At 49.8% G+C, this 22,244-nt stretch overlaps 2 protein-coding genes across 3 annotated transcripts in view; one reads left to right on the top strand and one right to left on the bottom strand.

The window, feature by feature from the left end:
* The window catches only part of MRPL36 (mitochondrial ribosomal protein L36), a 12,335-nt gene extending 10,898 nt beyond the window's left edge, over positions 1-1,437 (bottom strand). The window contains exon 1 of the mRNA XM_035291804.3: positions 106-1,437. The gene's annotated coding sequence lies outside the window, so the exon portion shown is untranslated. The remainder of the gene's footprint in view (positions 1-105) is intronic.
* NDUFS6 (NADH:ubiquinone oxidoreductase subunit S6) overlaps positions 1-22,244 on the top strand; it is a 23,476-nt gene extending 1,232 nt beyond the window's left edge. Inside the window, exons 3-4 of one of the 2 annotated variants that reach the window (XM_017970007.4) lie at positions 20,633-20,755; positions 22,041-22,244. In XM_017970007.4, the coding sequence (XP_017825496.2) occupies positions 20,633-20,755; positions 22,041-22,106 (189 nt within the window). In that variant the 3' untranslated portion in view covers positions 22,107-22,244. Of the gene's footprint in view, positions 1-15,724; positions 16,522-20,632; positions 20,756-22,040 lie in introns of those variants that run through there. The other variant, XM_078365945.1, reaches the window with a different exon arrangement.

Genomic DNA, 22,244 nt, shown 5'->3' with positions numbered 1-22,244 from the left:
ATTAAAGTAAATCTTACCAACTTTAAAGAAGTACTCTTTTTAACAACCTGGAGGTGTGTTTTTCATAGTTTTCACCAAATAGCATGTGTTTTTACAGGGACTTACATTGACAAGCTGAAAATCCACATGAGTTTTTCTTCCCTTAGTGGGTCTGTTAGCTCTATACATTGTGAAGGAAGATCAGTTTAGGTCATCTCTGAATAACCACTGGAGAAGGAATGTTGAAATTAGAATCCTTCTGCCTAAATCAGCTGGTTTTTGTTTTTGTTTTTTACCTGATGAGCTATCGCTCATGTCTGTAAGCTCCTGAATTCTTCATTAGCTCAGGCATGCTTCCATGTTTCCTAAATTTTTTTTTTGTTCATTCTTTTTTCCCACTTTGGTTAGCCTGGTGATTCTTCTTCTTAACACCTTAACAATCCCTAAATCGTATATTTTCCCTTCTCCCTTAATCTTGGTTATGTTATCCATTCCCAGTGTGTAGTTTTTCTACTTCTCTTCCGGAGCTACAGGGCGTTCTGGAGAAGCTCACGATCATGAATTGAATATAAACTCACATTCTCAAAATTCATTTGGTTCACTGTTGTGTGGTTTGATGAGTGGGTGGGTGTCAGAGAAGTTTGTATTATGGTGGTTGATTATTTGACAATGCTCTTAAATGTTGGGTTGAGAAAGATCTTGAGGCTTGATCCACATTCAGTGAAAGAGTATGTCATGATTGATTATTGATGTCTGCCAGGATCATGGTGGTGGAGAGGGGTTGTGTCTAGTGGGTTTGCCTGTTGGAATAGAAGCAGTGTGGACTTGCAGTCTAATAATTGTGAGGTTGAATCACAGCACAGGTTCAGTTTTCTCATTTGTACAATGGAAACCCTGTGAATGTTTTCGGTAGAATCGTAAGTCTCCAGTGAGATCACATGTAAATTGTCCAGTAAGTGGTGGCATATGGTGAGTCCTGCTCCTCTCCATCCTCAGAAAGCCTTTTTGTTTATTTGAATTGTTAGTGTATTCTCAGTAGAAGCATCTGTTTCATATGCTGCCTTCTCCAGTGCTATAGCCCAGTGATTGACACAAAGGAGCTCATGGCATTGGGAATGGGACCTTTCTTCTGTATGGAGGCTGTCCTGGTCCTCCTTGTTAGGTACATGAACTTGACGTTTGGAAGGTGGAAACCGATGGATATGGAGAGGATTCACAGGCCCTTCGGTTTCTTTTGGCAGTGATGGTGGAGAAGGGGAGGTTTCTCCCAGTGTGATGAGGTGCCCGTTCTCAGGTTTCCTGGGCGTCGATGGGTGGTTGTTACTGAGGCAGTGGCTGGACTCTACATCTCTGCTTTGTGGGTGTCGTGGCAGGGTCATGGGGACAAGGTAGGAGCCCCAGATAGAGCATTTCGGGAGCAGATTGGTCCTGAAACCGTTGGGCTCATTCATGCAGTCTGGCCCCCAGCCCAGCTCCCTAACTCAGTTCTTGCTGTGATGTAACAAATAGGTGTGTTCCAGTCACAAACACCTCTCTGCTGAACATTCTTTGTGTAGCTTCTGATTTCTGGTTGGCGTACCACAGGGTAGCATAGATACAACTTAAAAGAAACCAAACGGAATCAGGATTGGTGAAGCCAGTAAGGGTGGGTGCAGGGGACTGTGGTAGTCGTGCCTGTGACGGCAGCTCACCCAGGCTGTCCTGGCTGTGACCTCAGTGCTCCAGCCAGCCCAGCCTCTCCAGTGCCTTCCCCCGATTCAGCATCTCGAGTGTCCAGGGCACGCCTTGGCATCACACCTTGGAGGTTCGTGGCGTGTTTATGACATGAGTGGGCATCCGCCAAGCTCTCCTTTCAGCACAAATTGTGTTTAGTACTATTTTTAATAGTAGTTTTTTGGCTTCTGAGAGACTTAATTATTTTGGAACACTTTTAGATTTCCCGAAAAACTGAAGAAAGTAGAGTTTTCACAGCACCGCCCTCCCCTCAGGTTCTGCTGTTCACCCCATCTCTCATTTGTGTGTTGCCTGTATCACAGCTGATGAGTTGTTACTGATACATTATGATTAACTCAAGTCCAAAGGTTCACTCCTTATGTTGTATATTCTCGGGTTTGGGCAGATGTGTGATGATGTGTCCACCATGACAGTGTTGTACAGAGTTCACTGCCCGGAAAATCCTCTGTGCTCTACCTGTTCATCCCTCTTAACACCTGGCAGCCCCGATCTCACTGTCCCTCTAGTTTTGTCAGGTAATACTTTAAAAAATAAACTGGGCCAGGCACAATAGGCTCATGCCTGTCTTCCCAGCACTTTGGGAGGCCTAGGTGGGGTGATTGCTTGAGCCCAGTTGTTCAAGACCAGCCTGAGCAACATAGTGAAACCCTGTGTCTACAGAAAATATAAAAATGAGCCCAGCATGCTGGCACATGCCTGTAGTCTGAACTACGTGGGAGGCTGAGGTGGAAGGATCATTGAGTCTGGGAGGTTAGGGCTGCAGGGAGCCGAGATCATGCCACTGTACCCCAGCCTGGGAAGCAGAGCAATGCCCTATCTCCAAAAAAAAAAAAAAAACAGAAAAAAATAAACTGAAACTAAACTTCACTTGTAGAATAAGGATAGCAGGGGAAGAGATTGATCCAAGATGGCCGACCACTAACAGCTCAGGACTGTAGCTCCCAGTGAAAGCCCAGAGAACGAGACGATGCCACACTTTTAGAAAAATTTTCGTCACTCACCTATCAGCCGATTCCCAGTGGAGGAGCCCCACGGGTCGCCAGCGCGACTCTTGTGGCCGCCGCAGCGGTTTTGCTGTCTAGGCGCAGCAGCTCTTCATGCAGAGCCAACGGGACTGCTTCCCCTACTGACCGGAGTTTGGAGCTCCGGGAAGTCAGAGCCGCTTGTTGCGGACTCAAGAGGGAAGCCAGACCAGAGATTCCCGGGCAGAAGAGCACCATCAGTCTTATCGCTGCTATTTAGGCCGCCACAGTGGGTTGCTCGGATCCCAGCACTGGGAATCAATAAGTCGGACGTCGACTCAGAAAACTAATTAGAAAGGAGGTTCATCTACAATGAAGGGAAAAAAACAGACTAAGAAGGCCGAGTATACTCAAAATCAGAACCCATCAGCAACAGAACAAGCCCTGATGGAAAAGGACTCATCAGCAACAGAACAAGCCCTGATGGAAAAGGACTCATCAGCAACCGAACAAGCCCTGATGGAAAAGGACTCATCAGTAATGGAACAAGCCCTGATGGAAAAGGACTGTGTTCCATTATCTGAAGTTGGCTTTAAAAGGTGGATGATAAGAAACTTCTGGGAGTTAAAGGAACTTGTTCTAACCCAATGTAAAGAAACTAAGAACTTGGAAAAAAGGTTCGATGAAATGTTGAAAAGAATAGACAATATAGAGAGGAATACAAATGAACTTATGGAGTTGAAAAATACAACACGAGAACTTAGTGAAATATGTACAAGCTTAAACAGCCGAATGGATCAAGCAGAAGAAAGGGTATCAGAGGCCGAAGATCAACTTAATAAAACAAAACAACAAGACAAGAATAGAGAAAAAAGGATAAAAAGGAATGAGCAAAGTCTCCAAGAAATATGGGACTATGTGAAAAGACCTAATATACGCTTGATTGGTGTACCTGAATGTGACGGAGAGAATGAAGTCAAGCTGGAAAATACTCTCCAGGACATTATCCAGGAAAATTTTCCTAATTTAGCAAAGCAGGACACTATTCAACCCCAGGCAATACAGAGAACACCACAAAGATATTCCTCAAGAAGACCAACCCCAAGGCACATAATCGTTAGATTCACCAAGATCGAAACGAAGGAGAAAATATTAAGGGCAGCCAGAGAGAAAGATCAAATTACCCATAAAGGTAAGCCTGTTAGGCTTACAGCAGATCTCTCAACGGAAACCCTACAAGCTAGAAGAGAGTGGGGGCCAATATTCAATATACTTAATCAACAGAACTTTCATCCCAGAATATCATATCCTGCCAATTTAAGCTTTACATTTGAAGGAAAAATAAAATCTTTCAGGAACAAGCAAGTACTCAGAGATTTTATTACCACCAGGCCTGCTTTACAAGAACTTCTAAAAGAAGCATTATACACAGAAAGGAACAACCAGTATGACCCTTTCTAAAAATACACCAAAAAGTAAAGAGCATTAACATAAAGAAGAATTTTCATCAACGAAAGGACAAAATAGCCAGTTAATATCAAATGGCAGCAACCCTAAATTTAAATTGACCAAATCTCCCAATTAAAAGATACAGACAAAATCTAACGGTATATCCAAAGATATACATAGACTCAAAATAAAGGGTTGGAAAAAAAAATGTACCAACCAAATGGAGAGCAAAAATAAATAAATAAAAAGCAGGAGTTGCAATTTTCACATTTGACAAAATAGATTTCAAAGCTACAAGGATACAAGGGTAAAAGGATTAATGTAATAATAAGAGATCTTAACACCCAGATACATAAGACCCATAATGAGATTTACATTCAACGAGACAGAAAATTGATAACGATATCCGGGACTGGAACTAAGATCCAGAACAAATAAACTCAATAGAGCTCTCCATTTTAAACACACAAAATATATATTATCCACAAAATCTAACGATATATCTTTTTTTTTTTTTTTTTTTAGTAGAGACAGGGTTTCACCATTTTGGCCAGGATGGTCTCGATCTCTTGACCTCGTGATCCACCCGCCTAGGCCTGAAATCGGTCTGTTTTTAAACTACCATTTACCCTAAAGCCCAGCTGTGGGGTGCTTGGATTCCTCAGGGTCAGATCTGATTCAGATTCCGGCTGTGTCACTTTCTTTTTTTTTTTTTTTTTTTTTTTATGAGAGGGAAATGTAGGATATTTGCAACTTTCCTTTTAAGTGTAATGAGCTAATCTTATATTTTATGCCATTTGACTTACATTATATTATGTTAACTTGGCTTACTATTCTGAACCTCTCAAGACAAGAGAAAAAGAAGGGGAAAAAAAGAAAAAGAGGGAAAAAGGAATATTACTTCATTCCTAAAATGGGTTTCAATAATGGCCGATCAATATTTTGAGTGTTTAAAGTGGTTAATGCATATTTTATGTGTTTAAAATGGAGACCTCTATTGTGTTTATTTGTTCTGGCTCTGAGTTCAAATCCTGGATATCGTTATCAATTTGTTGTCTCGTTGAATCTAAATCTCACTATGTGTCTTATGTATCTGGGTATTAAGATCTCTTATTGTTACATTAATCCTTTTACCCTTGTATCCTTGTAGCTTTGAAATCTATTTTGTCAAATGTGAAAATTGCAACTCCTGCTTTTTATTTATTTATTTTTGCTCTCCATTTGGTTGGTACGTTTTTTTTTTCCAACTCTTTATTTTGAGTCTATGTATATCTTTGGATATACCGTTGGATTTTGTCTGTATCTTTTGATTGGGAGATTTGGTTGATTTAACTTTAGGGTTGCTGCCATTTGATATTAACTGGCTATTTTGTCCTTTTGTTGATAAAAATTCTTCTTTATGTTAATGCTCTTTACTTTTTGGTGTATTTTTAGAAAGGATCATACTGGTTGTTCCTTTCTGTGTATAATGCTTCTTTTAGAAGTTCTTGTAAAGCAGGCCTGGTGGTAATAAAATCTCTGAGTACTTGCTTGTTCCTAAAAGATTTTATTTTTCCTTCAAATGTAAAGCTTAAATTGGCAGGATATGAAATTCTGGGCTGAAAGTTTTGTTCTTTAAGTATATTGAATATTGGCCCCCACTCTCTTCTAGCTTGTAGGGTTTCCGTTGAGAGATCTGCTGTAAGCCTAATAGGCTTACCTTTATAGGTAACTTGATCTTTCTCTCTGGCTGCCCTTAATATTTTCTCCTTCGTTTCGATCTTGGTGAATCTAACGATTATGTGCCTTGGGGTTGGTCTACTTGAGGAATATCTTTGTGGTGTTCTCTGTATTGCCTGGGGTTGAATAGTGTCCTGCTTTGCTAAATTAGGAAAATTTTCCTGGATAATGTCCTGGAGAGTATTTTCCAGCTTGACTTCATTCTCTCCGTCACATTCAGGTACACCAATCAAGCGTATATTAGGTCTTTTCACATAGTCCCATATTTGTGTATCTAAAGATATACAAAGACTCAAAACAAGGGGATGGAAAAAAAACTCACCAACCAAATGAAGAGCAAAAATAAATAAATAAAAAGCAGGAGTTGCAATTCTCACATTTAATAAAATAGATTTCAAAGCTACAAGGATGCAAGGGTAAAAGGATTAATGCAACAATAAGAGATCTTAACACCCAGATACATAAGACACATAAAGAGATTTAGAGTCAATGAGACAACAAATTGATAATGATATCCAGGACTTGAACTCAGAGCCAGAACAAATGAACACAATAGAGGTCTCCATTTTAAACACATAAAATATGCATTAACCACTTTAAACACTCAAAATATTGATCGGCCATTATTGAAACCCATTTTAGGAATGAAGTAATATTCCTTTTTCCGTCTTTTTCTTTTTTTTCCCTTCTTAAAAAAAAAAAAAAAAAAAAAGAATAAGGATAGCAGGAAGCTGGATAATTGAACTGGTCCTTGCAGGAAACAGTGGAAAGTATCTCTCTGTGGCTCCTGCCCAGTTTTGACCAGGGGTGCCTGCAAAGGAAGCCATGGCCCCCAGGCCTGGCTGGAGAATGTGCCACCCACCCCAACCCTGAAGGAAGGGACCAGAAGTCAGGCCTCACACAGTCCTGCAGTAGGTAGCACCCTGGGTCACACGAGTGAGGTGGAGGGCTGGAATGGACTTGGAGGTGACCAGGTATCTATCTTCATTGCTTGATAGTCATACATATAAAATTAAAAGCAGGTGTGACCTGTCCTGTAATAGAAGAGGTGATTGGGTGCGGTCTACAGTCAGGTGTAGTAGTGATGATAGTGATGCAGCAGCCCCACAGCCAGGCGCCACGTGACAATAGCAGTGCAGCCGCCCCGCAGCCAGGTGCAACGGTGACGCGGTAGTGATAATGCAATACAGCCGCCTTGTAGCCAGGTGCAGTAGTGACAACAGTGATACAGTAGCCCCGTAGCCAGGTGTAGCAGTGACAATGGCGATGCAGCCGCCCCGCAGCCAGGCGCAGTGGTGACGCAGTAGTGATAATGCAATACAGCAGCCTCGTAGCCGGGTGTAGTAGTGATCATAGTGACACAGCAGCCTCGTAGCCGGGTGTAGTAGTGATAATGGTGACACAGCAGCCTCGTAGCCGGGTGTAGTAGTGATAATGGTGACACAGCAGCCTCGTAGCCGGGTGTAGTAGTGATCATAGTGATACAGCAGCCTCGTAGCCGGGTGTAGTAGTGATAATGGTGACACAGCAGCCTCGTAGCCGGGTGCAGTAGTGATAATGGTGACACAGCAGCCTCGTAGCCGGGTGTAGTAGTGATCATAGTGATACAGCAGCCTCGTAGCCGGGTGCAGTAGTGATAATGGTGACACAGCAGCCTCGTAGCCGGGTGTAGTAGTGATAATGGTGACACAGCAGCCTCGTAGCCGGGTGTAGTAGTGATAATGGTGACACAGCAGCCTCGTAGCCGGGTGTAGTAGTGATAATGCAATACAGCAGCCTCGTAGCCGGGTGCAGTAGTGATAATGGTGACACAGCAGCCTCGTAGCCGGGTGTAGTAGTGATAATGGTGACACAGCAGCCTCGTAGCTGGGTGTAGTAGTGATAATGGTGACACAGCAGCCTCGTAGCCGGGTGCAGTAGTGATAATGGTGACACGGCAGCCTCATAGCCGGGTGCAGTAGTGATAATGGTGACACAGCAGCCTCGTAGCCGGGTGTAGTAGTGATAATGGTGACACAGCAGCCTCGTAGCCGGGTGTAGTAGTGATAATGGTGACACAGCAGCCTCGTAGCCGGGTGCAGTAGTGATAATGCTGACACAGCAGCCTCGTAGCCGGGTACTTGATGATGCCATCCACTTATTTGGTCAGAAGCTGGAGCTGCCCTGCCTGGGCGCATCTGGATTCAGACTCCTGTGCTGATGGGTTTATGAGGGCTGTGTGCTTTAGTGACTTACCGTCAGTACGTGGGCATTGAGTCCCTGTAGATGAGGAATTAAATGCTGAATTCAAATGTTTGTGTCCATACACAAGGTTTTTTCTTTCATATTTTGAAAAGGCATTAGGCAGCAAACCCAGAACATCAGGAGACTGGGATCCCTTGCATGCAGCTCTGTGCAGCCCTCTCCCCGCCGTGTTTCAGAATCACCAAACAGCTGGGGCTTTAGCCTGTGCCTTCGTCTGCCTGCCAGTGGGACAGATTCTCTCTCCAGGTGTTCGGCAGTGCTGAGTCACTCCCCCACCTGCACAGCCCACAGCTGGGCGTTCAGGGCAGAGCAAGATTCTGGACGTTTTCTTTGATACCTGGCTGGTAGGGTGAGCCCGTTTGTGTCCGTGATCTCACCTGCCTGGCTCTCTTCCTCGGTAGCAGGCTCTAAGGTGCGTGGTGCCTCCGGGTTTAGGAGCAGCTGCCCACGGTGCTCGTGTCTACTTGGTTGGCATACTGTTTTGTTGTGATGATGTGAAGTCTGATCCTTCTGAGAAGAGTCTGTGCAGATTTCATTAATGGAAATAATTGAGTACTGCTTGAGAGAGAGGAAAACCAGGTAGTTTTCAGTGTCTTCAGATCCTCAAAACAGAACACGCGTGGGTGACGATGTGAAGAAATTGGAACTTTGTGCCTTGCTGCTGGGAATGTAAAATGACGCAGCCACGAAGGAAAACAGCCTGTGGGCTCCTCAGACAGCTGAACCTAGGACTTCCATCCAGTCCAGCGGGTCCACTTCTGAGTGTGTGCCCAAAAGAATTGAAAGCAGGGTCTGGGGTCCACGTGGGTTCATCCCAGCATTGTTCACTATAACTAAAACCTGGAAGCAGCCCGGGGGTCCGTTGTCAGCTGAACGGATAAGCAGAATGTGATCTGTCCATAGACAGTGGAATATTGTTATGCCTTAAGCAGGAAGAACACTGGACACGCCACAACATGGATGAACCTGGAGGACGTTGCCCTCAGTGAAATGAGCCAGTCATGGACGCGTCCCACATGATTCCTCTTATGTGAGGGACCAAAAGAATCAGCTCTTAGAGGTAACAGTAGCTGGTGGTTGCCAGGGGCGGGGCGAATTTGGAGGTAGGGTTGAATGGTGACAGGGATTCAGTTTAGGAGGTGGAAGGTTCTGGAGATGTGTGTGGTGGTGGTGGTGGCTGCGCGGTAATGTGATACACACAATGCCCTTAGAAATGCTAAAGGTGGCACATCTATTTTACGTGTATTTACTGCAGTTTATAAACAAAAACTTGGGGGGGAGTGGCTTTAGGCCCATGCAGGGAATCGACCAGAGGTTCTTTCCGTGGCTGGCATCACTCATTCTTGTTTCTCCCAGGAGGCTGGCAGGGCAGGGTCCCCTCAGGTGGGGAAGCGAGTGAGCCTGAGGCTGGGCCCACGTGGCACCTCGGGAGGCTCTGCACACCCGCAGTGGTAACTCGTGTTATCACCCAGGACTATAGCACACCTCGGATCAGCAGTGAAGACTTGTGACATCTTTCACCCACACTGAGCAGTCTCTTGAGGCCAACACGACACCACCCAAACCATGTTGGCCCTTATACGTGCACACTGCTGGCTGCAGGAGGAATGCCAGAGAGCTGAGAGGGAGTGCTGAGGTGACCAGGGGTCTGCAGCTGCAAGAGCTGAGATGGAGTGCGGAGGCACCCAGGGGTCTGCAAGAGCTGAGACGGAGTGTGGAGGTACCCAGGGGTCTGCAAGAGCTGAGACGGAGTGCGGAGGCACCCAGGGGTCTGCAAGAGCTGAGACGGAGTGCGGAGGCACCCAGGGGTCTGCAAGAGCTGAGACGGAGTGCGGAGGCACCCAGGGGTCTGCAGCTGCAAGAAGCAGCCACTATTCGTAGGACCGGGGCCAGGGGAATAGGTGGCGTCACCAGGAGGAAGCTGTCAAAGTTCCCGTGTGGTGGGTGCACTGACCCTCTGGTGCCGCTGGAGCCCCAGGTGGGAGGAAGGACTGGGAATCAGGGATGAGGGCTAGGGTGAGGCTCCCAGCCGGATGGCAGTGGCTAAGAAGGTCACACAGGCGAGAGGAAGATTGAATTCCACCCTTCTCCTTTGCAGATATCTGGCTGGTGACACAGGCAGAGCTCTGTGCTGTGTTCAGGCCCATCTTTGGAGGGTTTAAGGGGGAGGTTTGCCTGAGCCTGTCTCTTGTCTTGAAGCAGCCTGGGCGTCCTTTAGGGAGGGTTTGAGGCGCAGGCATTTTGGTGTGCACCGGGGCTGCTCTCCAGAGCTCTTCTGTGGCTTCTGCTCCTCTGTGCTCCTCCTCCCAACTTCCCTCCCAAATATGCCATCTTTACAGTGGGGCAACGGCAGTCGGATTTGAAAAGAAATCTTTTGGATTCATAAGAACCGTGCGTCTTTGCTTCCTTTAGAAAGCCTTGGGCTGTCAGAAATAATGGTTATAAAGTGATGTTTATTTATCCCAGGACCCAGAGGAAAATAACTGCAACTATGAACTCATGAGCCCCACGTTCACCTGCTGGTGGCTTCGTGGGTGAACCGGCAAGAGGGGCCTTCGTCTTCTCCCTCACCCGGCTCCGGGGCTTCCTCTTTGCTTCTCCATTGTGTCTTTGTGTCTGGTGATTCTTTCTCTTCCGAGGCATTGGCAAGATTAGTCACTGGACTCCACCGTCCTCAAGCAAGTTTGAACATGTACAGACAGCTCAAAATGGTGGTTTTAGAGCGTTTTCTATGAAGTACTTAGTTTAAAAATTAATTTGAACGAAAACTTTGGTTTTTCCTGTGATTTAAGAATTATATACTTACATGGACATATATACACATGTATGTTTAGCTAAATATAGTTATTGGCATTAATGTTAAAAACGTCCAGTGTTCTAAATCTATAAGTTTGCATTCATGGGGTGGGTATTCTGCAGAACATCGTTAATTCAGCTGGGTGATTATTTCCCTTTTGCATTGGTTTGGATGCTGTGTCACAGAATCATATATTTTATATTTTATCTTTAATAATTATAATCCGAGTTTGATATAATAGGACTTTCACTCCTAAAGATTTAAACCTAAATGTTTTTATGCCCAGTCAGTTGATTATCAAGAGGTCACTGGAAAGAGAGTTTCCTCTTTTTACATGAGTGACGTGCAGAGGACGCGTTTTACAGTGGTTGGACAGTTCACTGTGTGGTGTGCAGAGGACGCTTTACAGTGGTTGGACAGTTCACTGTGAGGTGTGCAGAGGACGTTTTACAGTGGTCGGACAGTTCACTGTGTGGTGTGCAGAGGACGCGCTTTACAGTGGTTGGACAGTTCACTGTGTGGTGTGCAGAGGACGCTTTACAGTGGTCGGACAGTTCACTGTGTGGTGTGCAGAGGACACTTTACAGTGGTCGGACAGTTCACTGTGTGGTGTGCAGAGGACGTTTTACAGTGGTTGGACAGTTCACTGTGTGGTGTGCAGAGGACGCGCTTTACAGTGGTTGGACAGTTCACTGTGTGGTGTGCAGAGGACGCTTTACAGTGGTTGGACAGTTCACTGTGAGGTGTGCAGAGGACGCGCTTTACAGTGGTTGGACAGTTCACTGTGTGGTGTGCAGAGGACACTTTACAGTGGTTGGACAGTTCACTGTGTGGTGTGCAGAGGACGCTTTACAGTGGTTGGACAGTTCACTGTGAGGTGTGCAGAGGACGTTTTACAGTGGTCGGACAGTTCACTGTGTGGTGTGCAGAGGACGCGCTTTACAGTGGTTGGACAGTTCACTGTGTGGTGTGCAGAGGACGCTTTACAGTGGTTGGACAGTTCACTGTGGTGTGCAGAGGACGTTTTACAGTGGTTGCACAGTTCACTGTGTGGTGTGCAGAGGACGCTTTACAGTGGTTGGACAGTTCACTGTGAGGTGTGCAGAGGACACTTTACAGTGGTTGGACAGTTCACTGTGTGGTGTGCAGAGGACGCTTTACAGTGGTTGGACAGTTCACTGTGAGGTGTGCAGAGGACGCTTTACAGTGGTCGGACAGTTCACTGTGAGGTGTGCAGAGGACGTTTTACAGTGGTCGGACAGTTCACTGTGTGGTGTGCAGAGGACGTTTTACAGTGGTTGGACAGTTCACTGTGTGGTGTGCAGAGGACGCTTTACAGTGGTCGGACAGTTCACTGTGTGGTGTGCAGAGGACGCGTTTTACAGTGGTTGGACAGTTCACTGTGTGGTGTGCAGAGGACGCTTTACAGTGGTCGGACAGTTCACTGTGTGGTGTGCAGAGGACGCTTTACAGTGGTCGGACAGTTCACTGTGTGGTGTGCAGAGGACGCTTTACAGTGGTTGGACAGTTCACTGTGTGGTGTGCAGAGGACGCGCTTTACAGTGGTCGGACAGTTCACTGTGTGGTGTGCAGAGGACGCTTTACAGTGGTCGGACAGTTCACTGTGTGGTGTGCAGAGGACGCTTTACATTGGTCGGACAGTTCACTGTGAGGTGTGCAGAGGACGCTTTACAGTGGTCGGACAGTTCACTGTGTGGTGTGCAGAGGACGCTTTACAGTGGTTGGACAGTTCACTGTGAGGTGTGCAGAGGACGTTTTACAGTGGTCGGACAGTTCACTGTGTGGTGTGCAGAGGACGCTTTACAGTGGTTGGACAGTTCACTGTGAGGTGTGCAGAGGACACTTTACAGTGGTCGGACAGTTCACTGTGTGGTGTGCAGAGGACGCTTTACAGTGGTTGGACAGTTCACTGTGAGGTGTGCAGAGGACGTTTTACAGTGGTCGGACAGTTCACTGTGAGGTGTGCAGAGGACGCGTTTTACAGTGGTTGGACAGTTCACTGTGTGGTGTGCAGAGGACGCTTTACAGTGGTCGGACAGTTCACTGTGTGGTGTGCAGAGGACGCTTTACAGTGGTTGGACAGTTCACTGTGTGGTGTGCAGAGGATGCTTTACAGTGGTTGGACAGTTCACTGTGTGGTGTGCAGAGGACGCTTTACAGTGGTTGGACAGTTCACTGTGAGGTGTGCAGAGGACGTTTTACAGTGGTTGGACAGTTCACTGTGAGGTGTGCAGAGGACGCGTTTTACAGTGGTTGGACAGTTCACTGTGTGGTGTGCAGAGGACGCTTTACAGTGGTCGGACAGTTCACTGTGTGGTGTGCAGAGGACGCTTTACAGTGGTTGGACAGTTCACTGTGTGGTGTGCAGAGGACGCTTTACAGTGGTTGGACAGTTCACTGTGTGGTGTGCAGAGGACGCTTTACAGTGGTCGGACAGTTCACTGTGTGGTGTGCAGAGGACGCTTTACAGTGGTTGGACAGTTCACTGTGTGGTGTGCAGAGGATGCTTTACAGTGGTTGGACAGTTCACTGTGTGGTGTGCAGAGGACGTTTTACAGTGGTTGGACAGTTCACTGTGTGGTGTGCAGAGGACGCTTTACAGTGGTTGGACAGTTCACTGTGTGGTGTGCAGAGGACGCTTTACAGTGGTTGGACAGTTCACTGTATGGTGCGCCACGTGCTTAACGAGAGATGGCGTGCAGGCTGCCGTGGCAGTTCTCCCGGGATTCCCTTGTGAAATGCAGCAGTGCTCCTCAGTCTTTCTTACCTTTCCCCAGGTGAAAGCCGGTGAGAATGGAGTCTTGAGAACCTAGAGCATCCAGTGAGATGGAGCCTTGGGTTTGAACCTGGAGCGAGGCTCTTAGTTGTGGCTGGGTGTGTTCGCTGCTGGTTCTTTGTATTCCTGCGGCTGCGCCGAGCTCCTGGAGCCAGACATTTGCTCATGATGGGCCGTCAGGGTCACCCTTGAGCTGCGCACGCTAAATGACGGGAGGGCAGCCCACGTCAGTCACCAGTGTCGAGGCGTCAGCTGCCCTCCCTGCGGGGAGGTGGCCGGTCTCTCTGTCACGATCAGGGCCTGGCAGTTTGTCACTTAGGCAGACACCACATTATTTACACGATGAGGCTTCATTTGTATGGTTAGCTGCCTCGCCTGTGGCAGGGGTGAGCAGAACATCGCTCACTTCAGAGGCTGCTGTGAGGCTCTGGTATGAGGCGAGCTGCCGGGCTGGCAGCAGAGACCTGTGTCGCAGGAGTGTGTGAAACAACCTGGCAGCACCGCCCCGCTCAGGGCTCCTGCTTTAATGTGGCTTCATTTTCCACTAGCTTCCTTCTGTGTTTCTGGAAATCGATCTTCAAGGAAAACTTTACAGAATGGTCATCTGTAACTGACAGAACTTCTTGAAAAATAAACCTTTCCAAAATGTATCTGTAAGGGAAACAGTGGCGCCTGCCTCCTCCACTGTGTGTTCTCTGTGACTGTGTGTGGTGTTGAATGAGTCTCTGGCCTCCAGAAGTGGGTGACTTGGTGAGGAGCCCACTCTGAGGCCGGGACTGTAGGAGAAATGCAAGGTTCCAGGCTGTGCTGTGAAGCTGGGGAACCCCGAGCAGCGGTGGAGGCAGAGGGAGGGTTGTGTCATGCTCGGTGGAGCTGGCCGTCCAGGAGGGGACATGCTGGTAGACCTCCGTCCGAACCTCAGGGCCTGCTGGGGTGTAGAGTTGGGTTCCTTCCCTGTACGTGCACAGACACCAGCGCTCCACTTCCCGTGGCTTCCTGGTGCTTTGTGCCTTGTCTTCCTGGCACTTACTCACTGATTATTCCCAGGGGCAGCTGACAGGGGCTGGCTCATTACAGAGTCAGAGGAAATCATGGCATGTCCCCTTTCTGGGTTCCCACAATTGCCATTATGAGCATCATAAAATACATTACTTGCCAAGCCAGGACATTTTATTGCTTTTTTAAAAAGCATAAGCTATGAAGTGGAGGGGTGGTCTAAGGCTTCCCTTTCGCATGTACCCAGGTAGTCAGTTTGTCAACCAAGAGAGGTGTCAGAATGGCCAGTCTGACTTGCGCTCTGCTCTGCCTCCACCTGGCCCCACCAGCCTCTAGTAAGTTCCAAGTGGATCTTTGGCATCATGTTTATCGAGTCAGAGTTCATCTGTGTATAAGTTGACCCTTGAACAACATAGGTTTGGACTGTGAGTCCACGTAATAAGTGGCTTTTCTTTTGCCTCTGCATACCCCCAACCCCCTACCCCGAGACAGCAGGACTAACCCCTCCCTTCCTCCTCGTCAGCCTGCTCGATGTGAAGGTGAGGTGAAGACCTGTGTGGTGATCCACTTTCACCTGGTGACAGCCGATGTAGTTTCTCTTCCTTGCAATTTCCTTAATTGCATTTTGTTCCTCCAGCTGACTTTTATTCTAAGAATTCCATATTTGATACTTGCAACATACAAAATATGTGTTAGTCGACTGTTGTTGTTATTGGTAAAGACTCTGGTCAGCATCAGGCTGTGAGTAGCTCAGTTGTGGGGAGTCAAAAGTTATGCAGATTTTCAGCTGCACTGGGGGTGGTTCAAGGATTATACAGTCAAAAGATATTAACATTTGGATTTTACAGGGAAGTAAAAAAAATAATAAAATATATTAACATGACAACAGTATTACACCTTAAAGTTACAATAATTCCTTTAAACTAAATATCTAAGCAGTGTAAACGTCCTTGGTCATGCGTGCTTTTAAACGTGACCGTGCGACTCCGCGCACAGGTGCCTCCTGCATGGCAGTTGTTGGTGTCTCTTAAGTCTCTTAATCTCTAGGTTCCCGTGGACCTCCCGCTCTGTCTCTCTTTCTCATTGGAAAATGTATTCGTGAGAGCGCCCAGGTCCTTTCCTCTGTCAAGTCCCCGCGGCTGGAGCCTCCTCACCGCGTCGCCGCCGTGCTGGTGAACTCGCTCCTGTCTCACCGCGTCGCCGCCGTGCTGGTGAACCTGCTCCTGTCTCACCGCGTCGCCGCTGTGCTGGTGACTTGCTCCTGTCTCACCGCATCGGCGCTGTGCTGGTGACTTGCTCCTGTCTCACCGCATCGGCGCTGTGCTGGTGAACTCGCTCCTGTCTCACCGCGTCACCGCCGTGCTGGTGAACCTGCTCCTGTCTCACCGCGTCGCCGCTGTGCTGGTGACTTGCTCCTGTCTCACCGCGTCACCGCCGTGCTGGTGAACCTGCTCCTGTCTCACCGCGTCGCCGCTGTGCTGGTGACTTGCTCCTGTCTCACCGCGTCGCCGCTGTGCTGGTGACTTGCTCCTGTCTCACCGCATCGGCGCTGTGCTGGTGAACTCGCTCCTGTCTCACCGCGTCGCCGCTGTGCTGGTGAACCTGCTCCTGTCTCACCGCATCGGCGCTGTGCTGGTGACTTGCTCCTGTCTCACCGCATCGGCGCTGTGCTGGTGACTTGCTCCTGTCTCACCGTGTCGCCGCTGTGCTGGTGACTTGCTCCTGTCTCACCGTGTCGCCGCTGTGCTGGTGAACCTGCTCCTGTCTCACCGCATCGGCGCTGTGCTGGTGAACTCGCTCCTGTCTCACCGCGTCGCCGCTGTGCTGGTGAACCTGCTCCTGTCTCACCGCATCGGCGCTGTGCTGGTGACTTGCTCCTGTCTCACCGCATCGGCGCTGTGCTGGTGACTTGCTCCTGTCTCACCGTGTCGCCGCTGTGCTGGTGACTTGCTCCTGTCTCACCGTGTCGCCGCTGTGCTGGTGAACCTGCTCCTGTCTCACCGCATCGGCGCTGTGCTGGTGAACTCGCTCCTGTCTCACCGCGTCGCCGCTGTGCTGGTGAACCTGCTCCTGTCTCACCGCATCGGCGCTGTGCTGGTGACTTGCTCCTGTCTCACCGCATCGGCGCTGTGCTGGTGACTTGCTCCTGTCTCACCGTGTCGCCGCTGTGCTGGTGAACCTGCTCCTGTCTCACCGCATCGGCGCTGTGCTGGTGAACCTGCTCCTGTCTCACCGCATCGGCGCTGTGCTGGTGACTTGCTCCTGTCTCACCGCGTCGCCGCTGTGCTGGTGACTTGCTCCTGTCTCACCGCGTCGCCGCTGTGCTGGTGAACCTGCTCCTGTCTCACCGCATCGGCGCTGTGCTGGTGAACTCGCTCCTGTCTCACCGCGTCGCCGCTGTGCTGGTGACTTGCTCCTGTCTCACCGTGTCGCCGCTGTGCTGGTGAACCTGCTCCTGTCTCACCGCATCGGCGCTGTGCTGGTGAACTCGCTCCTGTCTCACCGCGTCGCCGCTGTGCTGGTGACTTGCTCCTGTCTCACCGTGTCACCGCTGTGCTGGTGAACCTGCTCCTGTCTCACCGCATCGGCGCTGTGCTGGTGACTTGCTCCTGTCTCACCGCATCGGCGCTGTGCTGGTGACTTGCTCCTGTCTCACCGTGTCGCCGCTGTGCTGGTGAACCTGCTCCTGTCTCACCGCATCGGCGCTGTGCTGGTGAACCTGCTCCTGTCTCACCGCATCGGCGCTGTGCTGGTGACTTGCTCCTGTCTCACCGTGTCGCCGCTGTGCTGGTGAACCTGCTCCTGTCTCACCGCATCGGCGCTGTGCTGGTGACTTGCTCCTGTCTCACCGCATCGGCGCTGTGCTGGTGACTTGCTCCTGTCTCACCGTGTCGCCGCTGTGCTGGTGAACCTGCTCCTGTCTCACCGCATCGGCGCTGTGCTGGTGAACCTGCTCCTGTCTCACCGCATCGGCGCTGTGCTGGTGACTTGCTCCTGTCTCACCGCGTCGCCGCTGTGCTGGTGACTTGCTCCTGTCTCACCGCGTCGCCGCTGTGCTGGTGAACCTGCTCCTGTCTCACCGCATCGGCGCTGTGCTGGTGAACTCGCTCCTGTCTCACCGCGTCGCCGCTGTGCTGGTGACTTGCTCCTGTCTCACCGTGTCGCCGCTGTGCTGGTGAACCTGCTCCTGTCTCACCGCATCGGCGCTGTGCTGGTGAACTCGCTCCTGTCTCACCGCGTCACCGCTGTGCTGGTGACTTGCTCCTGTCTCACCGTGTCGCCGCTGTGCTGGTGAACCTGCTCCTGTCTCACCGCATCGGCGCTGTGCTGGTGAACCTGCTCCTGTCTCACCGCGTCGCCGCTGTGCTGGTGAACCTGCTCCTGTCTCACCGCATCGGCGCTGTGCTGGTGAACCTGCTCCCGTCTCACCGCGTCGGCGCCGTGCTGGTGACCTGCTCCCGTCTCACCGCGTCGCCGCCGTGCTGGTGAACTCGCTCCCGTCTCACCGCGTCGGCGCCGTGCTGGTGACTTGCTCCTGTCTCACCGCGTCGCCGCTGTGCTGGTGAACCTGCTCCTGTCTCACCGCATCGGCGCCGTGCTGGTGAACCTGCTCCTGTCTCACCGCATCGCCGCCGTGCTGGTGAACTCGCTCATGTCTCACCGCGTCGCCGCCGTGCTGGTGACTTGCTCCTGTCTCACCGCGTCGCCGCTGTGCTGGTGACTTGCTCTTGTCTCTGCATGTTTTGTGAATTGGTTGGATCTTGAGGTTTGGTCAGATTGAGGGTCGGTGTTTTGTCTTTTCCATCAGGAGCCACGTAGTACGTAACCGGTTCTGGTTGTAGGAAGAGACTTTGATCATTATCTCCTACATCTGTGATTTCATGAGGGGTTGTAAAATGATGATATTATCTGTCTTACTAGGTTGAATACTTATATCAAAAGAAAGTTTGGTCCTGAGGTAACGTTTCTGTAGGAAAATCAGAAGAAATGCTTGATTCTTTCTCTTTATTATTTACTAGCCTTTAATGAGTTGATTCGCTCGTGTCTGTTTTGTGTTGCTATAACAGATTGCCTCTGAGACTGGATAATTCATAAAGAACAGAGATTTGTTTCTTACAGTCTGGCGGCTGGGAGGTGCACAGTTGAGGCCTTGTGTGGTGAGGGTGGAAGGTGGAAGGCATGGAGAGTGTGCATGAAGGCAGACTGAACTCATCCTTCCACCAGGAGCCCAGCCACTACCTGTGAGGGCAGCCAGAATCCCTCATGAGGTAGAGCCCTCGAGACCTCAGCACTTCGAAAGGCCCCGTCTCTCAACACTGTTGCATTGAGGATTAAGTTTCCAATGCAGGAGCTTTGGGGGAGCACATGCAAACCACACTGCCTAGTAAGGTGATTGATCAGTTTTTAAAACATGTTTATGTTTTAAACATCTTTGTGTTTCTGTCCTTTGCAGTTCCAATCCCCTTGTCCTTCCAATTTCCATATCCCAGATCATCCCGTGTGGCAGGTTTCCGCAGGTTGACTCCTCTTTTGACAAAACCTTAGTTGCCTTTAAAACTTCCTTGACTTGTGCCACAGTACAGTGTCTGCAGTTCATCCTGTACCATTTCCTGCCCTGGACCCAGAATCAGGCATTTTTGAAACAACCCAGTCCCTTCCCTTTGCTGTGAAAGGGTGTTTAGAGACCACCGTGTGGGGGTGCTCATTGCCACTGGGTTCATCGTGGTCCTGGGGATGGAGCTAGGAGGGGTGTGTGTGGTCATCAGATGCGGGGTGAGTTACACGGACCCTTCCACACTCAGTTCAGGGTCATGAGGCTTCTTTCTGCCGGACCAGTGAGCTGACATCTCTAGTTCCTGCCCCACGCTGAAAGTCCCGATCTTTCACTCGTGATTTCATTTCCCTTGGAAGTGGTTTTATTCTTAAGGTGTGTCTTGTTAGAAATGTTCCTGTTACTGTCTCGGAATTCCTTAGGTTCATTTGTCTCCTTTTTGTCATTTTAAGTTTAGTTTTATGACTTTGAAAAATGTAAAACATGATTTCAGAGGCAAACTTAGAAAACTTCAAAGAAAGCCTAACCGTCATTCTGATGTCCTTCTCACAGTAGTAGCTGTTCGGTGGTTTCTCCTTTCGGTGTTGTATAAATAAAGCAACTGCGTAGGCTGACCCCTCATCTTCCCCACGCCAGTGACTGGGAGTCTTCTGTCCGCTTACCAACTGTGGCATTTCCACAGTCCTGTGTCCTCCTTCACCCCACGGCTGTATGGAGACATCTTTTTCATTCCATTTTGATTGTAACTCAAAAGCATCAGCACACAAGCAGGAGGTGAAATTACCAGAGTCTTTCCCGCAAGTCATAAATGACCAGGTAGAAGACACAGTGGATGAGGAGCCCCAGTGTATGGTGGCAGCGAACAGGAGAAGACACAGGAATGGCCTGAGCAGTGTTCAGAACTGGGAAAGCCGGAGGGACGTGGTGGTCTCGTGGATTGCAGTGCGGGTGGCGTTTCGGCATTTTAGATAAACATGTTCCATCCGTATTCCGTTTACTGAGGGGGATGACTGCATGGAGGCTCGTGAGAGAATGTTCTTATGACACGCACACTGGAGCCTGTGGGGAAAGGCTCTCGGGTGGGATGGGGCAGTGTGGTGGGGAGAGGAGGGCACGCCAGAGCCCACAGGCGCCTGTCAGCCAGCGTGTGCCCAGTCAGATGGGGACTGAGGGAAAGCCTCTGTGCTGCTCTGCCCCCTGCAGAACTTACTTTTCCAGTGAAAACTCAATGTGTCGTAGACCCTAAACTTAACTACCTGTGAGGCATGAAGGTCTATGATGATAGTTACGTGAAGCACGCACCACAGATCCATGCTGATGGTTCATGGGTTTGTGGGGGCTTGAACTGTGTGAAGTAAGCAAGTTTGGGTATTTGTTGATGTAAGTTTTTCTTCTTGTTCCAGGTGAATGAAAACTTTGGCATTGATTTGATAGCAGAGCAGCCGGTGAGCGAGGTGGAGGCTCGGGTGATCTCGTGCGATGGCGGCGGGGGCGCGCTGGGCCACCCGAAAGTGTACATCAACTTGGTGCGTAGCCGGCCACCTGCACACACGCTAGCGCGGCCTGCTGCTCCTCACGCTCCCCTTCACTCCTGGTGCCTGTTCTTTCCGCCCCCTTCTCTATCTGTTCCCGGGGCGGCCCTTACGGGGTTCGCACTGCTTGCAATTCGTGGCCCCGCAGTACAGGGCCTAGCCACAGCGCCATGTCCGAGAACCCCTTCCAGCTGTGAAGCGGTGGACGGCGGGTTTCGTTGGGTCAGCCTTGATGTCCACCTTCCTCTTCTCAGACACTCAGGCGTCTGTGTCCTCTCTGGCTCTTCTCGGTTTGGTCACCTTAGCTCAGGCTGCCACGCACAGCACCACAGGCCGGGGCCGGAAACAACAGACACGTGTTTCCCACGGCACTGGGCGCCGCAGTCCAAGGCCATGGTGCCACTCGTTTGGTTCTTCCGTGGGGCCTCCGGGACTTGCGGATGAGGGTTCCTCTCTGTGTCTTCACAGGACTGTGCCTTCGTGGGTGTCTGTCCTCTCCTCAGAGGACACCCGGCTGATGGGATCAGGGCCCTTGTATGACCTCATTTCACCTTAATCACCTCTTTAAAGGCCCCAGCTGCAAATGCAGTCACCTCAGGGCTAGGACTTTGGGGACACACAGCTTATGTTGTAACAGTCCCCGTGTAATCCTTTATGCCTGTTGATGAGTGTCATATACAAGACCAGAGAGGGAGGCCGTGGCTGAAGCTGGGATATGGACCTGGGGTGCAGGGAGCGGGGACACCGCAGAGCACCCAGGGACTCGGGCAGCTGCTGGGCTTGGTGTTCCTCTTACAGGACTTGAACTTCCTTAGAGCTGACTTTCATTAAAAATTGTCATTATCTTGGTGCCTGTCCTGAAAGGGGACAGTGTAACAGGCATAAACGGTCAAGCAGCCTAGGGCAGGACTGGGCACCCAGCTGCCCTCTCCTGGGCCCCAGCCCTGTGGGCCTCGCCTGGGTGCACCTCACGGTCCTGTCCAGCACCCACTGCATCCCCAGGAAGGTGAGGTGTGGGTGGTGCATGGGTCATAGCTGCAGCTGATGGCGACGTCCCTGGGGGTCCGGTGGGATGGCTGTCTAGCCCGGGTGGGAGTCTGAGGCCGGGGACTGAAGTTGTGGGGAAGCGAGATTGACAGTCTCTGTCCTTACTTCAGTACTGACTATTTTTATGTGTTTCTGACAGTCTGTTTTAAGTTTTACACATACATTTTCGATGCGTGATATCTAGATTTGAAGTAGAATGTGGAAACACGACATTCCTTTTGACTTTTTTCAGGACAAAGAGACAAAAACGGGCACGTGTGGTTACTGTGGGCTGCAGTTCAGACAGCACCACCGCTAGAGCCATGACACGTGGGGGTCCCGCAGCGTCCACGTGAGCGTTTCCATGAGAAGACGAGCACGGGAGGCTCGCCGATCATGTGTGAAGGGTATTCCGGGTGCTGAATAAAGGTATTCCATGTTGCTGTCATGGCTGAAA

The sequence above is a fragment of the Callithrix jacchus genome, chromosome 2 (genome assembly GCF_049354715.1).
Source record: "Callithrix jacchus isolate 240 chromosome 2, calJac240_pri, whole genome shotgun sequence".
Lineage (NCBI taxonomy): Eukaryota > Metazoa > Chordata > Mammalia > Primates > Cebidae > Callithrix > Callithrix jacchus.
Note: the sequence above shows the minus strand (reverse complement) of the source record. Positions and strands in the feature narration are given on the sequence as shown.